The 17,784-nt window shown below is 40.5% G+C and overlaps 2 protein-coding genes across 4 annotated transcripts; both read left to right on the top strand.

Moving 5' to 3' along the window:
* The first annotated feature begins 952 nt into the window (after nucleotides 1-952).
* On the top strand, nucleotides 953-9,851 carry LOC130409193 (tumor protein p53-inducible nuclear protein 2). 3 transcript variants are annotated; one of them, XM_056732967.1, is made up of 4 exons: nucleotides 953-1,553; nucleotides 2,896-3,204; nucleotides 5,195-5,591; nucleotides 6,784-9,851. In XM_056732967.1, exons 2-4 carry the CDS (start codon nucleotides 3,081-3,083, stop codon nucleotides 7,046-7,048), a joined length of 786 nt encoding a protein of 261 aa, XP_056588945.1. In that variant the 5' UTR covers nucleotides 953-1,553; nucleotides 2,896-3,080; the 3' UTR covers nucleotides 7,049-9,851. The 3 variants fall into 3 exon arrangements, with proteins under 3 accessions (XP_056588945.1, XP_056588943.1, XP_056588946.1); XM_056732965.1 differs by having other exon boundaries at nucleotides 956-1,553; nucleotides 6,781-9,851; XM_056732968.1 differs by having other exon boundaries at nucleotides 961-1,553; nucleotides 5,462-5,591; nucleotides 6,781-9,851.
* A 375-nt stretch (nucleotides 9,852-10,226) lies between these two features.
* Nucleotides 10,227-17,780, top strand: LOC130409192 (glutathione hydrolase 7). The gene is made up of 16 exons (XM_056732964.1): nucleotides 10,227-10,451; nucleotides 11,269-11,473; nucleotides 11,579-11,805; nucleotides 12,455-12,606; nucleotides 12,746-12,860; nucleotides 12,959-13,026; nucleotides 13,539-13,612; nucleotides 13,702-13,883; nucleotides 14,039-14,126; nucleotides 14,271-14,398; nucleotides 14,496-14,584; nucleotides 14,991-15,143; nucleotides 15,229-15,346; nucleotides 15,441-15,578; nucleotides 15,662-15,761; nucleotides 16,566-17,780. The coding sequence occupies exons 1-16, from the start codon at nucleotides 10,242-10,244 to the stop codon at nucleotides 16,733-16,735; spliced, it is 2,217 nt and encodes a 738-aa protein (XP_056588942.1). The 5' UTR covers nucleotides 10,227-10,241; the 3' UTR covers nucleotides 16,736-17,780.
* Nucleotides 17,781-17,784: the final 4 nt, after the last annotated feature.

Here is a 17,784-nt window from a genome sequence, read left to right as displayed (position 1 = left end):
AATTTCCTTTATCATTGACTTGCATTGATGGTCATGAATGTGAAAGGTCTAATTTTCGTCATGGGTGGTGTACAGGTGGCTAAAGATAACATTCAAACAGCAGCACATAGTGTCCTTTCACCCGCATTACACTCAGGTGGACCCGTACATCACTGTGCACCTGCTGAACCTGCGCTTCAGGGGTCTAAGACTGGTCTATCACACCTCACACCAGTGAAGTGTACTACAAGTGGTGACTAAATACATCTTTTTAATACAGAGAGAATATGAACATATCCAAGCATCATATTCAAGCTCAGAATAGCACAGTTGATTACGCTAAAATGTTCTTAAGATTATTTTAGACATACTTAAGAATAATTTTAGTATGTGAAAAACTAAATATGTGTGTGAAATAGAGCACTTTATTACATTATCAAAATGTGACTTTTTTACATGGATGAAAATCTGACAGAGTTTTTCTTACTTCGCCTTTAGTTTGCTCACCATGTGCTTATAGATATTTTTATATCCTTTTCTTTAACTGGAATGTTTTCTGTAAAGCTCCTTTGAAACAATACACAGAGAGAAGCTTGTTGAAAATGCCAAAGTCATCTATCAAGATCTGTAACTGGCTGCTGACATGTCAATATTAAGAGCATGCTTTTTGATTGGTTGATTTTGACACGTGGCAGTCTATTTCCCTCCTCCGCCATGAGAGGAATGTGAAGATAGGGAGGGTCAAGCAATATTTACAAACACAGAGCTCACGTAACAGCGCTGAGTACACAAGCACAGCTCCGATCCTATTACTACATGAGCAGCACAGTTAATGTGCTCCATACACAGCAATGAGATTCTATAATAAAAGAAATCTGAACTTCTATCGCTGAGCAATTCTTTTATTACATCATCATAACACCATCGAATCATGCCATGTTGACTCAAAATGTGTTTTTCATACAATTTGCTAAATCGAATAATTAATCGGTATTTCCATACACTTTTATTTTGCATTTGAAGTTCTTGATCTTAGCCACAATGCAAAACATAGTAAAGTAGTGCGTGTGACTCGACTGAAAGTACGCAAAAGGCTGCATATTTAAATACATTTTTCCCGTCTTTCAAAATGACGCAGAGACTCGTCGATAACATTATCTGCCTCACACCAACCCCCACCGTTTCACGTACAGCCCTGGATATTGTGTAAAGCGCCGATTGGTCCAGAGGCCAGAGTGGGCGTGGTCAGCCCGTTGCTACGAGCACCGTGACATCACAATCAGCTGTTTTGTCCGCTCTATATTCTGATCCGCGGATCAGCTGGGCGGCGAAGCAATAACATCACAAACAATATCTGCCGAAAAAACACCACAAGCTGCAGATATTTCGATCTTAACGTCGTGTGAATCAGACTTAACACGTAGATTTCTTCTGAGAAGAAAGACCTTTTCATATTTTTTGTGAATTTACTACCTCGTATATAAAGAACACCTAAAGCAAAGATATGCTTTAAGATTTTTTCTCGTCGTGTATATTTTGTGGTCATCGCGTTTACAACTTGAATAATTTTGCAGGTAAGGACCGAATCTGGATGTGTTTCCGACTGCTTTGTTTTTGAAGCTGAATATGATGAAACCTCAGATCAGACTTGTCATTGACAATGCAAACGCTAATAACAGCTGTCCATTAATGGAGGTGTTTGAGAGTGTTTTTCAGTTTGTTGTGGAAGATTATTACATCTTATGACGGCCTTATCGTCATCGTTATTTGCTCTCGTCATTACAGACAGTAGCCGTAGACTAACGCTTGTCCTCTCGCTCCTTTTCAGCGCTGTACCGTTACCGTCATCATTTCCTTTTAAACGACAAAATTGTTCTTTCGATCAGACCATCGTGATCGGTTAACTTACCGACGGTCGGTGTTTCTGCGTTAATGTCGTTTGACGTGTGATGTTATGTGAACGCGCTGTAAATACCCTTGATCCGAGCTGTCATTGCTTTGACCCTTAGGCTCAATCTCTTCTCTTTGCATGTGCTTTTCACATTATATGCGTATCCTCGAAACGTCTACGTGTTTGCATACATGTCCTCCTGTTTATCCACATATGCAAACATTTACACCTAGAATATGGGGTTTTGTCTGACCTAGCCTGAAATATTTCATCATCAACGCGTTGTCCTTCGATGTATGTAATACATTAGTAACCACTCTCATTCGTTTAATGTACCATTAAAACCCTCTGTCATAAACAGCGTTTACGGTTGTGCTGTCAAAAATTCCCTCTTTCCTTTCTGTTGTTGTTTCATACTCCGTCCGCTAGTCGAAGAGGGCGGAGTCAATTGCGTCCATGATGTCATCGGCAGGCAGGGTTCCGCGTTGATGTTAGCGGTCCGTGGAGGCCCCGCCTACAAAACTGTGTCCGGTTGACACTGGGACAAAATGCAGAAAACGGATAAACAAATAAATCTATATGAAAAAATAGATTTATGAGTAAAACAGTAATAAACAAAAAAATGTTCTTGCATAAGAATGAAACCCAAAAAGAATGGCAGATAGTTCACATTTTTCAAAATGAAATTACCCAACAAAATTGTCTAAATGTATTATTTATAAATATAATAAAATTGGTATAAATGTGTTAATAACGCAAAATACATCTACAGATAAGAATAATGTAGTATGACAGATCTTTTCAGTCTTTCTGTTTTTTATGTTACTGTTTTTATGGATTTGAATAAAAGTGTCTATGATATGTAAAGCCAGAAACCTTTCCGATCAGATTGTTTAGCCTTTTAGAATTGTTTTTTTATCTTTCATACTGTAACCAATGATTTCTCATTCCACAGTTGTGGAAATTTCTTGTATCATGATGCTGTTAACCATTTCTTTTCTTTGCTCTGTTTTTTGTTATTATAGATCTTGGAAACACCTGAACCAAGAGAGACCTTAAATTCTATGCCGCCTTTTCTGATACTCTGTTACGAAAAAAGGCCAAGACAGCTGTGATCAACTGCCCTCCGTCACATCTCTTACACTGACTGTAGTTAAAAATAGCTCATTTTAAAATAAGCATTTAAGGCAGCTATTCCTCAGGAAAAAACATGTTCCAGCGGCTCAGCAGTCTGTTCTTAGGAAGCGTGGAGGAAGCTACTCCAGAGCTGAAGGGACCAAAGCCCTGTGTGACTGAGGCTGATGAAGAAGGATGGCTTCTAGTCAACCTGCCCGGTGAGTGTCCTGAACAAACCATGAAAAACACTGTATGGGTGCCAACCAAGAACGTGTTTGTAGGCGAAGCTCATACTGATGCATACTAATGAATGAATCTGAAAGTCATTAGTCCTGTTCCAAACGCCTCATTGTCTACTGTCTTAGACATAGGCAGCTACTTTTTAAGGCAGCATCTTTCCCAACGTGTGTCTTGGATGGCAAGCTCACACTATGACACTTTACACCACAGATTTTGCTGTCGCACACAGATTTCCAAAGTCTGCAACAAAACGTTTGGATCATGTGGTCGAAGCGGTCGGCGATGCGCAATGAGCATGAGAAGACCGGCAAAGTGATCTGAGATCCCTCTCTAGCAGTGAGACGCTGCGATATATTAAACCTGTTTGACATTATCGCCATGTGATGTCATTATACGCGTGATGTGACGACAGTGCAGAACCAGGCCAGCCAATCAAAATTCAGACAGAGTAACTGAAGAAAGGTCAAGTTATCGCGTGGAGGAATTCAAAGCAGCTGGCATACATTTATTAACATAACCGAGCGCGTTGAATTGCTTGTAGAAAGCATATGAAGCTCTTAAAGCATCTAAAAGTCTATCAATTGGAATATAGAAAACCCTTTATTAACACTTCACACTACAGGGTAGAGTCAGCCACAGCAGGTTCCCCTACCGGCTTAACTAGAAATTATCTATTTTACATGTTTTCTCACTGTTGGTGCACTTTGCCTGCGTTGTGTAGTGTATCTGGTTAGATGCAGGTTACATAAACTCTGCTCTTCACATGTAAAGCGCACAGCACACAAGATAGATTTCATGCACTGACACTGTTGTTCCATGAAATGTGTCAAGAGTTTAGCTTGTAACACAAGAACGTTCTCACCGTGAGAGAAACCAAAGAAGAAGAAAGCGATGCTTAAACAGTCCGTTTCCTCTTGTAGACAGTCTTGCTGAGCAGGTTTAAAGCTGGATTGAGCTGTTTAAGCAAACAACAGGTGTATTATCAGATACGTGAATAAAACACATTCAGTTTAAGGGCACAGATGATTCAGTGTAACTACGGTGACTCATTGAGTGTGCCACACTAACCATGCTTTCCTGTAGATCAATAGTAGGAGTCTAGTGCTAACAACACCAAAGTCGTGGGTTCGATCCCAGGCGATTGCACATACTTAGAAACAAATGTTGCTTTTGTAAAATGTAACCAAAACACTGGAAGGACGCTATAATTGAAGAGAAGTTTTTCGCGTTATGCAAGTATATCTGGTCGTCTGTGTAATTACATCAGACTATTTTATTTTTCATTATGAATGAAACAAAAAAATCTAGCTATAATAAATGTCTTTCTGTTTGTCCACCATCTTGAGATTAAGTGTTTAATGCATTATGGGATTGCTTATAATCAATGCTGCCTTAAAACCTGGCCAAAATGAGGCATCTTTAAAGGCAAAATAATTATTCGGCCTAATGTTTGGAACGGCCTTTTACGCCAGCACGTTATTGTGAAGTGCACCTACAGGACAATGACTTAAGAAGCTGTCAAGGCTGACAAATCAGTAGGTTTGAAACATAGTGACTTACACATGTCTGGTTTATTATCCCGGTGGGGACAGTCCATGCGTAATGATTTTAAACAGTACAAACTGTATATTTTATCCCCTAAACCTGAACATCATAGAAAACTTTTTTGCATTTGATTTTAAAGAAATATCGTTCTGTACGGTTTATAAGCTTTTTGCACTAAGGTTTATGTTCCCCAACGGGATTTCAAAACAAGGACACACACAGACTGATTCAAAACTAATGACAGTATTCCTATTCTCTGTGTTTTTTCCTGTTGTTTCTGTACCCCCACTCATTTCTCCACATTTGATTGAATTCCTTTTTACTTGTATGTGTGCCCATCGTGCCGCCATTCCCCTTTTGCATGGCTTCAACCAAACCTTTCACTTTCCCGAAATACGCCCCGCTATATCCACATCACTGCAGGCGAGAGCAGGCCGGAGGCAGCATCGGTAGCAGAAAGTCACGCATCTCACTCTCCTCCAACCTGCAAAAAGCGCAGAACCCGAGCAGGGAGGATACAGGCAGCGCATGCCACCTCCCGTCCCGTCTGCTCTCCTGGCCCCGCCTCCTTCTGGCACCCTGAGTCAGTAGAAGTGAATGTGTTGTTAAGCAAGCGGGGCTCTTGCTCCTGTAGTGACTGCAGCATGGATGAGAGCTGGTTTGTCACCCCTCCCCCCTGTTTTACTGCAGAGGGAGCCACGGCGGAGGCCAGTCCCATGGAAGACCTCCTCATCGAGCACCCCAGCATGTCTGTCTATGTCTCACCTGGCCATCTTCCTGCGATGGAAGAGAGTGCCATCAGCCTGGCCGGGAGTGTGAGGTCAGTGTTCCGCTGTGTGTTTTAACCCATTTCTGCATTTTTTCAAAACACTGGCGCAGGTCTATTTCTACGTATGTTCAACACCGCCACATTTGTTTGCCCATGTGGACTCGTTTCCATTTATGCAAACTGAATTCACATTCAAACGTGTTTAAAGGGAAACTTCACCCAAAAAGGAAGATTCTGTCATCATTTACTCGCCTTCCAGTTGTTCCAAATGTGTATAAATATCTTTGTTCAGATGAAAAGATCTCGACACCTATTGACTCCCATAGAAGGAAAAATACAATGGTAGTCAAAAGTGGCCAAGAAGTGTTTGCCGTCCTACATTCATTAAAATATCTTCTTTTGTGTTCAACAGATAATTTAATAATTTTTCCTACTATGGGAGCCAATGTGTGTTGAGATCTGTTCTTCCAAATATCTTTGTCTGTGTCCATCAGAACAAATAAGTGTAAACACATTTGCAACAACTTGAAAGTGAGTAAATTATGAAACACTTTTCATTTTTTGGTGAAGTATCACTTTAATGCTGGGAGATATTTTAGATCAATAGTATTTGACCATGTTCAGAGCTTCCAAGAGACCGAATAAGCTCTTTTCACAATGACGAAACTTATCTTCGCCCTTTTCGCAAAGCAGTGAATCAAAACATCCATCTTGCAACAAACAAGGAGAAGAAGAAGAACTTCCGTTTCGCCATCGCACTGGAATTGACAAAAATTGACAGAACACATATTCAAGTTCTTATCCTAGAACCTTCGCTAACACAAAAAGAAAACAAAACACTTACCTTCATAATCAAACAAGTACTGTTCAACGAAGATTTGTATCCTTTATGAAGCTTTGATTTTGTCGCAAGCGAAAATTTATCTGCAGTATCATCTAGCAGTATTTGTGGCAGCTGTGCAAGGGACATGGTAAACTCCATTTTGAGGCGCTAGCGGAAGTAACGCTATACTGCTTCGCGGCAGAACGGAAGATGCGTGATGTCATGTGAAAAGGGCCTTTTTGCCACGTTATCATACTGCGCCCATGTCGGACATGGTATTGCTTTAAAGGATGTACATTGTGCCCTCCGCTAGTTTTTATTGTCATAAAAGTCAGGTATTGGCTGCTAAAATCGTTTGGTGGTGGTTTTTGTTGACTAATTTAATTCCTGTTCTTTTTACTTCATTCTTTTGTGTAGCAGGATGTCTGAATCAGCGCTTCCTGCTGTTACCAGGAGCAGTATGCCCACACGGGTGACTAGAGGAGCAGCCGCGCAGGCCGGTGCCCTGACTAAAGTCACACAGATGTCCAGGGTCCAGAGGGCCAAAGCCCGCACTGAGCGTCGCCACCTGGGACGCAACCTCGTGCAGCGCCAAAACCGCACGCGTGAACAGGTCCAGCGGCGCGCAACTCACACCCGCAACTCCTTCCTACACCAACCGTGCCAGCGCAACTGTTGCCACTGAGGCATCAAATGTTTACATTGAGGGCATTATTACACACAGGCACCCCATGTAACCTCTCCTTTCTCACTTGCCCTCTTTAAAGTCCTTATGCTATCTTTGCTTTAACGGCCATCTTCTTATTTCCTTAAAGATTTATAACATTTGTTAGCCCTTGTTGCGCACGAGTGAGTTTATGTATATCTTTTCTGACAGTCCACCACCAAGCAAAATTTCTATATGTGTGCTTGCCACCTGTACCACCCGAGTGTCCTTGTAGAACACCTTAATAAGATCCCAGAAGAAGCAGGGAGTATATCTAAAACGGAGAAGCATACAAACTCTAGGTAGCTCAACAAACAACATCACAGGTGTACAGAACACCCGAGTGTGGGTCTCTGATGCACGTGACGTGCTAGTGAATTGTGATTAATTTAATTTATCTTTCAGAGCATTTCCTCAAAACGCTAAAAACTGAAGTATAGTTTTCTGTCAACATCTAATCGAAAAGGAAAAGATCACGGGTGTCAGGGCTGTGTGCAATTTCATTTCAGCTCACATTATCAGCCTACAGAACTATACGGAGATGCTTTTATTATATTGTATACTACACAAGGAATAATTGAGATCACAACTGAGAAAAATGCAAATGACAAAAAAGTAGTTTAGTTAAAGTGATGAATGATTCACCACTGAATGAAAATTCTCTCACCCTCGTGTAATTTCATACCTTTATTAACGACTTTGTTCTGATGAACAGATAATTGGAAGAATGTCAGCTATTTTCAGTTCTGTGACATCATTAAGCCGGTGTCCATCACATTTGCATTTTGAAGTTTCGCATTAGAAACGAGTGATGGAAACAGCATTTTAAGAATTTTTATAATCGTCTGCTTGTGCAAGTATTATTATATGTGAAAATCCTTATATTCAGTGGCTTCTCTTCTTTTCCTACTGATATTTTTAGTGGCACTTTATTAGGAAGTGACACTTGACAAGTTGGATGGAAACGGTGCTTATTCGCAAAAAAAATTTACGCGATATTCCAATGTTGAGCATGAGCTAAATGTGCAACTTTGCATGGAAACCCGGCCATCGACAACCATAGTAGGAGAAATTGAAATGGTCGTCCAAGGTGCTTCAGAACTGTCTGCTTTCCTCAATTCTTCAAAATTTTCAACATTTCATAAACAATACAATATTTTTTTCCTACTATGGTAGTGGATGATGTCCCAGAACTTGCCACCATTCTTACAAATATCTTTCTTTGAGTTTAGCAGAACAAAGAAATGTATACAAGTCTGAAACAACCTGAGGGTGACTAAATGATGACAGCATTTTCATCTTTGTGTTAACTATCCCTTTAATGTTCTTCATTCTCATAAAAATAATGCAAAATGGTTTTAAAATAGGCTTTCATTTTCATGCGACTGAATCTGACGCTTGACCATTGACAAGAGTTTTGTTTAGATATGTTTAGCAGATACAATCTCCAGGAAAGTTTCAATGTTCAGTACATCGTGCCTATGAACAAAGACAGAAAGAAAGTTCCACATATTTAGATTGGGGTTGTTATTTTCTTTGTTTGTGCTTTTCATCAGACCATCTCTGTGATCTAAATTAAAAGATGTCCGAGCACTCGTCCTCTCACACAAACGTCAAATTCTAAAATGTGCACTTCCTCAATAGTCGGCACATTTCATGGAATCCTTTCTTATTTGTGTATTCAGTCATGAATAGACTAACAATGGTGCTGAATATATATATATATATATATAATTGTTTGTACATTTTTGAGACTGTTTTTTCCAAAACAGTGAATGAGATGCCAACATGCATGAGTTGTGCGACCCTACAAGAGAAAAAAGGATAGTTGAAACTATTTAAACTTTAGTGTTTGAGTTGAAACATCAGCTGTCTGTTTGGATGGCGTAGCTTTACCTTAAGTCTGTTCCTCCAAATACTTGAGTACACATTTATTTCACAAACCAATTTTTGCCATGTTGTCAGTCCCACTGTCTGTTAGATCATGCACCGAAGACTTGATTTTTCATGCAATTTTCTTTTGTTTAATCACTCTTGTCTTTCCTATCACCTGCCACTATCTGTAAAATATTGTAAAAGTAGTAGTAGACTAAAGCTATATTTTATGAAGCATCTTAACTTTTATTTCTTTGGTTTAATTTAAAATGACATCTTTACAGAGAGCATAGTAAGAATGTCAGTGGTATGTCTAGGTAAATCAAATGCCCTGTAGCCTTACAAGGGTCCTTAACACTGTCCACTTGAAAGCTGTCGTCCGTTCGCATTGTATTGGTATTAACATCAAGACAACGCAATGTCCCAAAACTGCTATCTTTGTTAGAGATCCACCAGTCCTGTTCAACACCGCAGCTAGACACCGTATACTCTGTGTTTGTTTGTGTGTGTGTGTGTGATTATTTAAGTTGTTGAGGTCAAATGTCCGTTAGGCCTCATAAGATATATAGTTGTTGTGATTTGAGTGGGTAGGAGGATGATTTAAGACATAAAAATAAGAAAGGTCAACAAAAATAAATATGCTTGTATTTTTTCCTCACATTGTTAAAAGAAGAGATGTTCACCCTAATGACAAAATGCAGAGTATTAAAAATGTTTGGTGTGTATGACATCTTTGGTGATTGTGCCTTTACTGCACTATTCTGCTTGGTTTTCATGATGTGACAACTGTTACATCCACATGAGATGGACATCAGAGACCTATGCAAAATACTAGGATGGGTTTCCAGCATCCATTCAGAAATGCAGGTACCAGACAATAACAATAAACACTCAGGATGCAACTGCAGTCTCGACTCGTTATTTGTGTGAAATAAATAAAACTCTCCTTATGGAAAAACGACACACGATGCACTACTAAAATATTATAGTAAGTAAAACTTAAATACAAAAAATAAATGCATTTTTAAGTCATCCTTAAGCATACATGATTTAGAATAGTACAGCATTTACATGGTTGTTATGAACATTGTCCCCACACACACACTGCTTTCCATGTTTTATGCGGGACATTCCTTACACTTCAATTGATTTTATTTCAGGCTTATAATAAGTTATATCCCATAACCCTACCCCAACACCTAAACCTAATAAAAACACAAACGTGCAGGACATTAGATTTAAAGAAAAACACGATTTGACCGAGTTATGAGCATTCACATGTAATTCACACACTGTGATGCTGAGTACATTTGGCACGCACTCAATCACGCACGCGCACGCGCACGCACGCACACAAACACCTGCCTCTTCAGTGTCTATCCAGGAGGAGGAACCTGTTCTGCAGGATTCACATCCGCTTCTCAGCTGCAGCGCATGCGTAAGCGTCGACACGCACAGTCACAATCTATGGACTGATTTATCCGCGCTGCTGAACATCACTGACATTGTAAGTAGAATGGAAACTCTTAGAACGCTTCGACACATGACGGTTCTTGCGTTTAACGGGCTTTGTGGTCTACGTACACACGCGTCAACCGGCCGCATCTGGCCGCGGCGTCGAATCTGTTGTGTCGACCCAAGCTTTGCGTTTTAAAGACATTAAACACTTACGATGAATACATCTGTTTAAAACGACCGCTGTTTCGTCGTGTATTTCAATAAAATAACGCGTCGCACCTGCAGCGATGACGTCATCTAATCTTTCGGCTCTTCTGCTCCGTATCTGACGTTCGACTTCACTTCGGCGTGTGAAATTAAAGTATCGCGAGAGCGAACTGGACCTCGTGCTTTCCTAACGCTCTCGCGATACATGGATGACAAAATCAGACCGGCCTGCGCAGCGCCGCAGGAAGTCGTGTTTACATAGCGACCAGAGAGATGTGATCTTGGTTCATTTATGACTGATGCATGCAGGACATCATTTGATACGCCGCATTGAACATACTGTTTATATTCAATAAATAAATAACGCGTGTGTGAAATCGTAAGCGTTGATGATGTGTTGATCTTTGCGGTAAGGTAACGTTGTCACGGGGAGAGAGATATTCATCTACACGCACACAAGCGCGGAATGATGGAGTGTTAAATCAAAACTATAAAAGTTAATATCGACAAGAATATAGTCCATCAATGGCGATGTCAACTATAAACAAGCATCCCTCCGTCATCCGTCGTGTTTTTAAACGCAGACTCATTAAACACTGAAGAAGAGAGACAAGAGTCGTGTTGCTTCACATCAGTCACGCAATGAAATGTGTTTTTAGGTAAAGATGATGTACACTCCAGCTGCGGCTGATGCCGGTGTGACAGTGGTGGAGAAAGATGCCACTCTGAGCGGTGCTTACTCGCCCGTGGACTACATGAGCATCACAAGCTTCCCTAGACTGCCAGAAGATGATGCCCTCTCATCAGACAACACCCTGAAATCACGCAAAGATGATGATAACTTCCTCAGCGAGCAGGACACAGGTGCATGCGCTTTATATATATATATATACACCCAATGTGGTGATTCCAGATCAGAAGTGTCTGCTTGATGTTGTTGCCTAAATTCTGTCTGGTCGCTATTTGTAGATCCTGATCTGTTTCTGAAGTCAGCTCGGCTGCAGCGACTGCCCTCTTCTACTTCGGACTTGGCAAGCCATAACATCTCTCCGCTGAGAGAGACCACCAGAGACCCATTGGCACAAGATTGCGCGTGTACACGAGATAGCCTCACGGTCATCATCATCTCCTGCTTGACCTTCGCCACTGGGGTCACCATGGCACTCATAATGCAGATCTACTTTGGGGAACCACAGGTGCGGTGGGTTACTACCCAAAAATGATTAACAGCGCTTGGTATCACATTTAGGAAAAGCGGTATCGTTAAGCAGGTCATTTTTTGGTTTATTTTACACCGTTGTATGCAGTAGCAGTGAGCTCTCACACAGTATTTTCCGGTCTGGACATCTTGGCTCACTCAATCTGCTTTGTGAAACATTGGCTGTCTGGGAATGACCAAGTAGCGTAATTTTTATCTTTTAAAGATGATAATCCTGGCAAGGTTCCCGGGACCTTTAAAAAGCTGCACGACTCTAAAAGGGCCTGTGATGTGCTTTGAAAGCAAACAAAAGTTTGGAAATATTATGTTCCCACTCCGGCGTTTAGCAGCCCCCTTTAACAAATGGTGTCCGCTATTTGTTTAAAATGTCAGTACACTGCGCTTACATGTTAATATGAAATATTCATCTTCCGATCGAAATAATGATAAAAAATGCATCGTGACTTTTGGGCAACAGACAGTGATGTGATTGTGAACGTTTACTGAGAAAAAATCCTTTGGGCATTCATTTCACCGAATTATATTGGACAAGAATAAGATGAAGAACCAGCTGACAGTATTTGAAAAGGACATTTTCTTCAAGTGGAACGTTTTTCCTGTCTGACGATTGTCTCGTACTTTTCCAGGTGTACACTCAAGCCGCAGTAGTAACGGATGTGGCGCGCTGCACGTCTCTGGGCTTTGACGTGCTGGGTAAGCGAGGATCAAGCGTAGATGCAGCCATAGCCGCCTCTCTCTGCCTGGGCATAGTTCATCCTCACACCTCGGGCATCGGCGGGTACGAGTGCCAGCTCTTGACTTTCACAAAAGATCAAAAGCTATGAGAGTTTTACAAGACATGTGAAAAATGTAGAGAATTGTATTTTATAGTTGTTTAATTCATAACCGTAAGTGACTGTTGTTTACTTGCTTCACAGTGGTGGTGTGATGCTAGTCCATGACATCCGTAAGAATGAAAGCAATGTCATTGACTTTCGTGAGACCGCACCGCTTTCCATCACCAAGGAGTTGATGTTAAATGTTAATCAAAGTGTAAATGTTTGTTCATATCTGCTTTCCTGTCGTCTTTGTTTACTTACTACAAGAAATTCATTTATTGACAGTAATTGAGCTGGTTTTTTGTCTGTCAGTCAGGTCTGTTAGTGGCCGTTCCGGGGATGCTCAGTGGACTACATCAGGCTCATCAGCTGTATGGAAGGTACATCTATTTGACCGTGATCTAACGGGTAGTCGGCACATAATCAGGGCCGATTATATCCTGTCAATCAAAAAAGGGCGGAACACGTTGGAAAGGGCCGTTTATATTATAATTATGAAGATAACTTAAACTTTATTTCCACCACACCAGAGGACGATTGATAACTTTACAGTATGTTTATTCTAAGCCCGTGGGCTGGAGTTTTCCCAGTCACTAAAATGAATGTAGATGACCTGCTTTTGTTTTTATGTGGACGTAGTGTCCGTGACGTCTCCCGTAGGTTTATAAAGAGTAAAAGCCTAAAGTAGGCGGAAGCGCTCATCGCCATCTTGCCGATAACTGATCGAACATAAATTTGTGTATCTGCGCATGCCTACTTTGATCATTAACTTGCCCTCCAGTCATTCCAGACCTGTATGAACTCAAAACCAATGGCTAGATTTTTATCCTTAAAGGTGTGATGCACATTGACTTCAGTCTGTATGTAACAGAGTAATCTCATTTTACACTAGAATGCAGTGGAAAGAGCTTGTCACCATGGCTGCGAATGTTGCCAGGAATGGTTTCAATGCTACGCACGAACTGGGTGAGAATGCGGCACACCCATGCTAAAGCTAACTGTCCGTTGCTCCCGTTCAACTCCGTTTTGAGTCTGAGGTTCAAATCTCTTCACAGCTGATGCGTTGTCTAAACTGAAAGGCCAAAATGTGTCGAAAGCCTTCCTGCCGAACGGGCAGAGTCCACTCGCGGGCCTCTTCATGAGACGTCTGGATTTAGCTGAGGTTTTGGACAAGATAGCAGCCAATGGGATCTCAGAGTTCTACAGTGGGAATCTGACGCAGGAGATAATCTCTGTGGTACGTCTGAGCCTGTTCACAACAACAACAGGCACTCGCTCGTTCACATTTTAATTGGTGATCAACCTCATGTGCAGCTTTACTTTGTGTTTGCTAGTATTAACTAACATTGGCGATGGCCTTGTTTGTTGTCATCCGCTGTGCTTCTGTGAAAGGTTCAGGCGCTAGGAGGCAAGCTGACAGAGGAAGACTTTAGAAACTACAGCACCATCCTACAGAAGCCGCTGCAAAGTTTTTATCAAGGTAAATCGTGCTCGTGCCATTTTTCAAAAATAAGGCCCTTCATCCGGAACACCAAATCCAGCCTTTTCTTGCACATATTTGGTGAATAAAAATGAAAACATTTTGCGGCAGTCGGTTTATGGAAGGGTTTGTCTGTGCTAACAGGGCACCGGGTATTGTCCATCCCTCCGCCCCACGCAGGAGCCGCTCTGCTCTCCGCTCTAAACATCCTGGAGGGATATAATATCACAAACCAGACGCCGAGGAACAGACTTCACCACTGGATCGCTGAGGTACAGCTTTGTTGGTTGGATGACGTTATATGTTGCACTACTCCACGTTCAGCTTTATTACTTCATTTCTGTATGTTTGATTTCCTGTGACATGTAGTCTTTGAAGATTGCTTTGTCCCAGGCTAGTGGACTTGGGGACCCGATATTTAATGCTTCCGTCTCAGAAGTTGTGGAAAAGATGCTCAGGTTAGGTGAACTGTCTGTAAATGCATGTATACACATATACAGTCCAAAAGTATTCATACCCCCCTTAATGTTTTTCACATTTTGATATGTTGCTGCTCTGTTTTAAACTACTTTAAATAGATCTACAAGAATCTACACTCCGTTAACCATAGTGACAAAACAAAAAACAGATTTGTGACAAATTTAAAACAAATAAAAAACTGAAACTTTAAGTAGCATGAGTATTCATACCCTTTCCAGAAACACTTAAATTGAACTTGGAAGCATTCCAGATTTGCTTATTGATGCACTCTTCATATTAAAATTCATATTAAAAATGACCAAATCATCACGACACCTCCTTATGTCATTTTTTATTTCCAGTGACATGTCGTTGTCTAACTTAAGTGTGCCGTTGGTTTCTCAGTAAAAGTCAGGCTTCCCTGTTCCGTCAAAAGATCAACGACTCACGTGCGTCTACTGCCGAACACTACGTGCCGTCGTACAAGCTGCAGGATGGTGCCGTGGCGAGCCAGGTGGTGATTATGGGCACAGATGATTTAATAGTATCTGTTATGAGGTAGGTCACATCATAGAGCTGGATCAGTAAAGCCGGATGTTAAAATCATTTAGTTTGAATATATGAATGATTTTCATACATACAGCTCACTGAACCGGCCTTTTGGAAGCTACATTGTGACGCCCTCCGGGATTCTTCTTAACAGTCAGATGCTAGATTTCTCCTGGCCCAATAAAACCCATGACTCTGTGGATTTTAATCCGGTATGCCTTGGTGCTTGACAAATGACATAAACAGATGTTTAAATACGTCATGCCTGAATTGCCGGCCGTGATTGTTTATTGCGTTTATCATCAGCTTAACATCCTTGAGCCAGGGAAGAGACCCGCATCCTTCTTGATGCCCATTGTAGTGAGACCCTCCATAGGCACGTGTGGCACTTACATGACCCTGTGTTCCTCTAATGCTGACCGGGCCCTTAGCGGCATCACTCAGGTAAAGTGTCATCTTTGTGTCAGATGAGCTGTTAAGAAGTGAACATTTCACTGTGACTTAATGAGCGGCTGTGTTTCTTTCAGGTTTTAGTTAATGTTCTATCATCGCGGAAAAACATGAGTGACGGTCTATCTTACGGCAGGCTCCATCCTCTCATACAGACCAACACCCTCCTGGTAGACTGTAAGTGCTCTGCTGTTGACTTGGTCCGTTTCACTTTTGTTTCACTTTTTCAAATTTTTGTTTGAAATGTGTTTTAAATAACATAAGTGCAGTTGATAACGTCCAAACGCATCATGACATGGTGAACATACAGTTTGTTGCGATGAGCGTTCTCTTGTGTCTCTCTCTATGTTGTCATCCAAGATATAATACGCAGACGTTTGCATGATAGCACCATATATAGTCAAATAAATTTAACAAAATCTGTTTACTAAAATTGGTTCACTGTACTGTATAAAAATAAAAAATGTGAAGCTTATTTTAATGACCAAAAATGAAATGTTTAGGAAAAATTAAACTAAAGCCAGATTTATTATACGAAGCACAAAAAGTGTGTTTTATCTCACTATTAATCGCTTAAATCTTTTCTTTTCATGTTATTCATCTGTATGTTTATAATTCATTCAAGAGAAATAAGTTTATAAACCATGTCCTATACCGTTTCCATTTTGCGTGGTCTTAACCTCGAAACCCATTGTTATTATTTATTTAACAGATTTTGATTGTTTTCCTATTGCTAGGAAATAATGACCCAATATCGGTAACAGGGTAACTGTGAATCCCGTTATATTAAATAAACAACACAACAATCATTCGCATTTTAATCATCTGTGATTTTTTTTTTTTTCTCACATCAAGTGCCAAATGTGACGCAATGGATGATAAAACCAGCAATATACTTTGTTCATGATGATGTGACACTGGATGTGCTTGTGTGTTTTGGAATAGAATTCCTTTTTAACTTGAGTCTTTTTATTTGTCCAGCTAAATTTTTACAGGCCGATGTGGAGTCTCTTACAAAGTTGGGCCATAAGGTGGAGAAGGTGGACATCATCTCACTGGTAGAAGGAACCAAGAGAACCAATGACCTGATCATAGGTGTGAAGGACCCTCGCAGCACTGACGCCTCTGCTCTGGCCATGTCTATGCCCTAGAATCCATCACATATCCTGCTCTTGTGTGCCCAGGTTACACTTGTGTAATAGTTGATCCAAGCTGCTATCTCTGCCACTACTGTAGCTTGAAGCAGATGCCCTGTATGCATGTTATGTGTCTGCTTGTTCAATACAGCAAGATTTCAGTTTGGTTTTATTTTTTTACTCAAAAATTTTACAACTACAATTCAGGACACTCAAACGTGTCTCATATTACAAAGGTACAATTTTAATTTCTGCAAGTATAGGACACATACAGTAGTTGTCAGACGATTGGAAACACAAACTTGATTCATTTCCATTGCTGATTACGTAATTTTATTAAACATGTAATCAAAGAGCACTCTTCCATTAAATATATACAATTTGGATTGTACTGTAGGTGCAATTACAGTGTATTTGTTCAAAATTCTAATCTGAGGAACAAACTCGAACCTTTGACAGGAACTGTGTACTCATAATTATAAATTAATCCAGGATTATGTACTGTGGACTATTAGACAAGTTTTTCGAGGGGTGGGCATTTTTACTTCCATTAAGGACCTTGACAAACGCTACTTGAAGTTTAACGTTACATATTATTTATTGATGATTCTGGGTATGGGTGTATTTAAAAAAAAAAATGTTACAAGAGTAAATAAATAGTCTTAACAGTCATTTGATAGATAAAAGTTCCAGCATTCCATGGAGAAAGTGAACATGAAGGGAAGAAGCTCACAAAGTGTATAAACATGAGGCCTTAAGGGAACATTATGGGACTAGGATGGATTTTCTTGTAATGTCAGACGAAACCTTGGTGTGCAATACAATATCAGCATGATTTCTTGAGCGCAATTGTGTTAATACAGTACTTTAATAACTGTGTAATTTTGCAGATGTTATTTAAAAGGACACATTGTTGCGTGCTGTATCATGAATGTAAAAAGCGTGTAATGAATATTTGTACAGTGTGCAGTTCTGTTGTTTTTCTCCCGAGTGACAATTCAGTTTAATTCTGCTTTCCATACATGCCAATAAATGGGCACTTTGTGTATTTCTTGTCTCAGTTG

Source organism: Triplophysa dalaica, chromosome 20 (assembly GCF_015846415.1).
Source record: "Triplophysa dalaica isolate WHDGS20190420 chromosome 20, ASM1584641v1, whole genome shotgun sequence".
NCBI lineage: Eukaryota > Metazoa > Chordata > Actinopteri > Cypriniformes > Nemacheilidae > Triplophysa > Triplophysa dalaica.
This window is presented reverse-complemented; position numbering and strand designations above follow the sequence as displayed.

Coding starts and splice junctions, on each gene's coding strand:
- LOC130409192 (XM_056732964.1), top strand. CDS start 10,242: ATGCTGAGTACATTTGGCACGCACTCAATCACGCACGCGCACGCGCAC. Junction 11,806..12,454: donor TCTACTTTGGGGAACCACAG/GTGCGGTGGGTT, acceptor GTACTTTTCCAG/GTGTACACTCAAGCCGCAGT. Junction 12,607..12,745: donor CACACCTCGGGCATCGGCGG/GTACGAGTGCCA, acceptor CTTGCTTCACAG/TGGTGGTGTGATGCTAGTCC.
- LOC130409193 (XM_056732965.1), top strand. CDS start 3,081: ATGTTCCAGCGGCTCAGCAGTCTGTTCTTAGGAAGCGTGGAGGAAGCT. Junction 3,205..5,194: donor GCTTCTAGTCAACCTGCCCG/GTGAGTGTCCTG, acceptor ACATCACTGCAG/GCGAGAGCAGGCCGGAGGCA. Junction 5,592..6,780: donor AGCCTGGCCGGGAGTGTGAG/GTCAGTGTTCCG, acceptor TCTTTTGTGTAG/CAGGATGTCTGAATCAGCGC.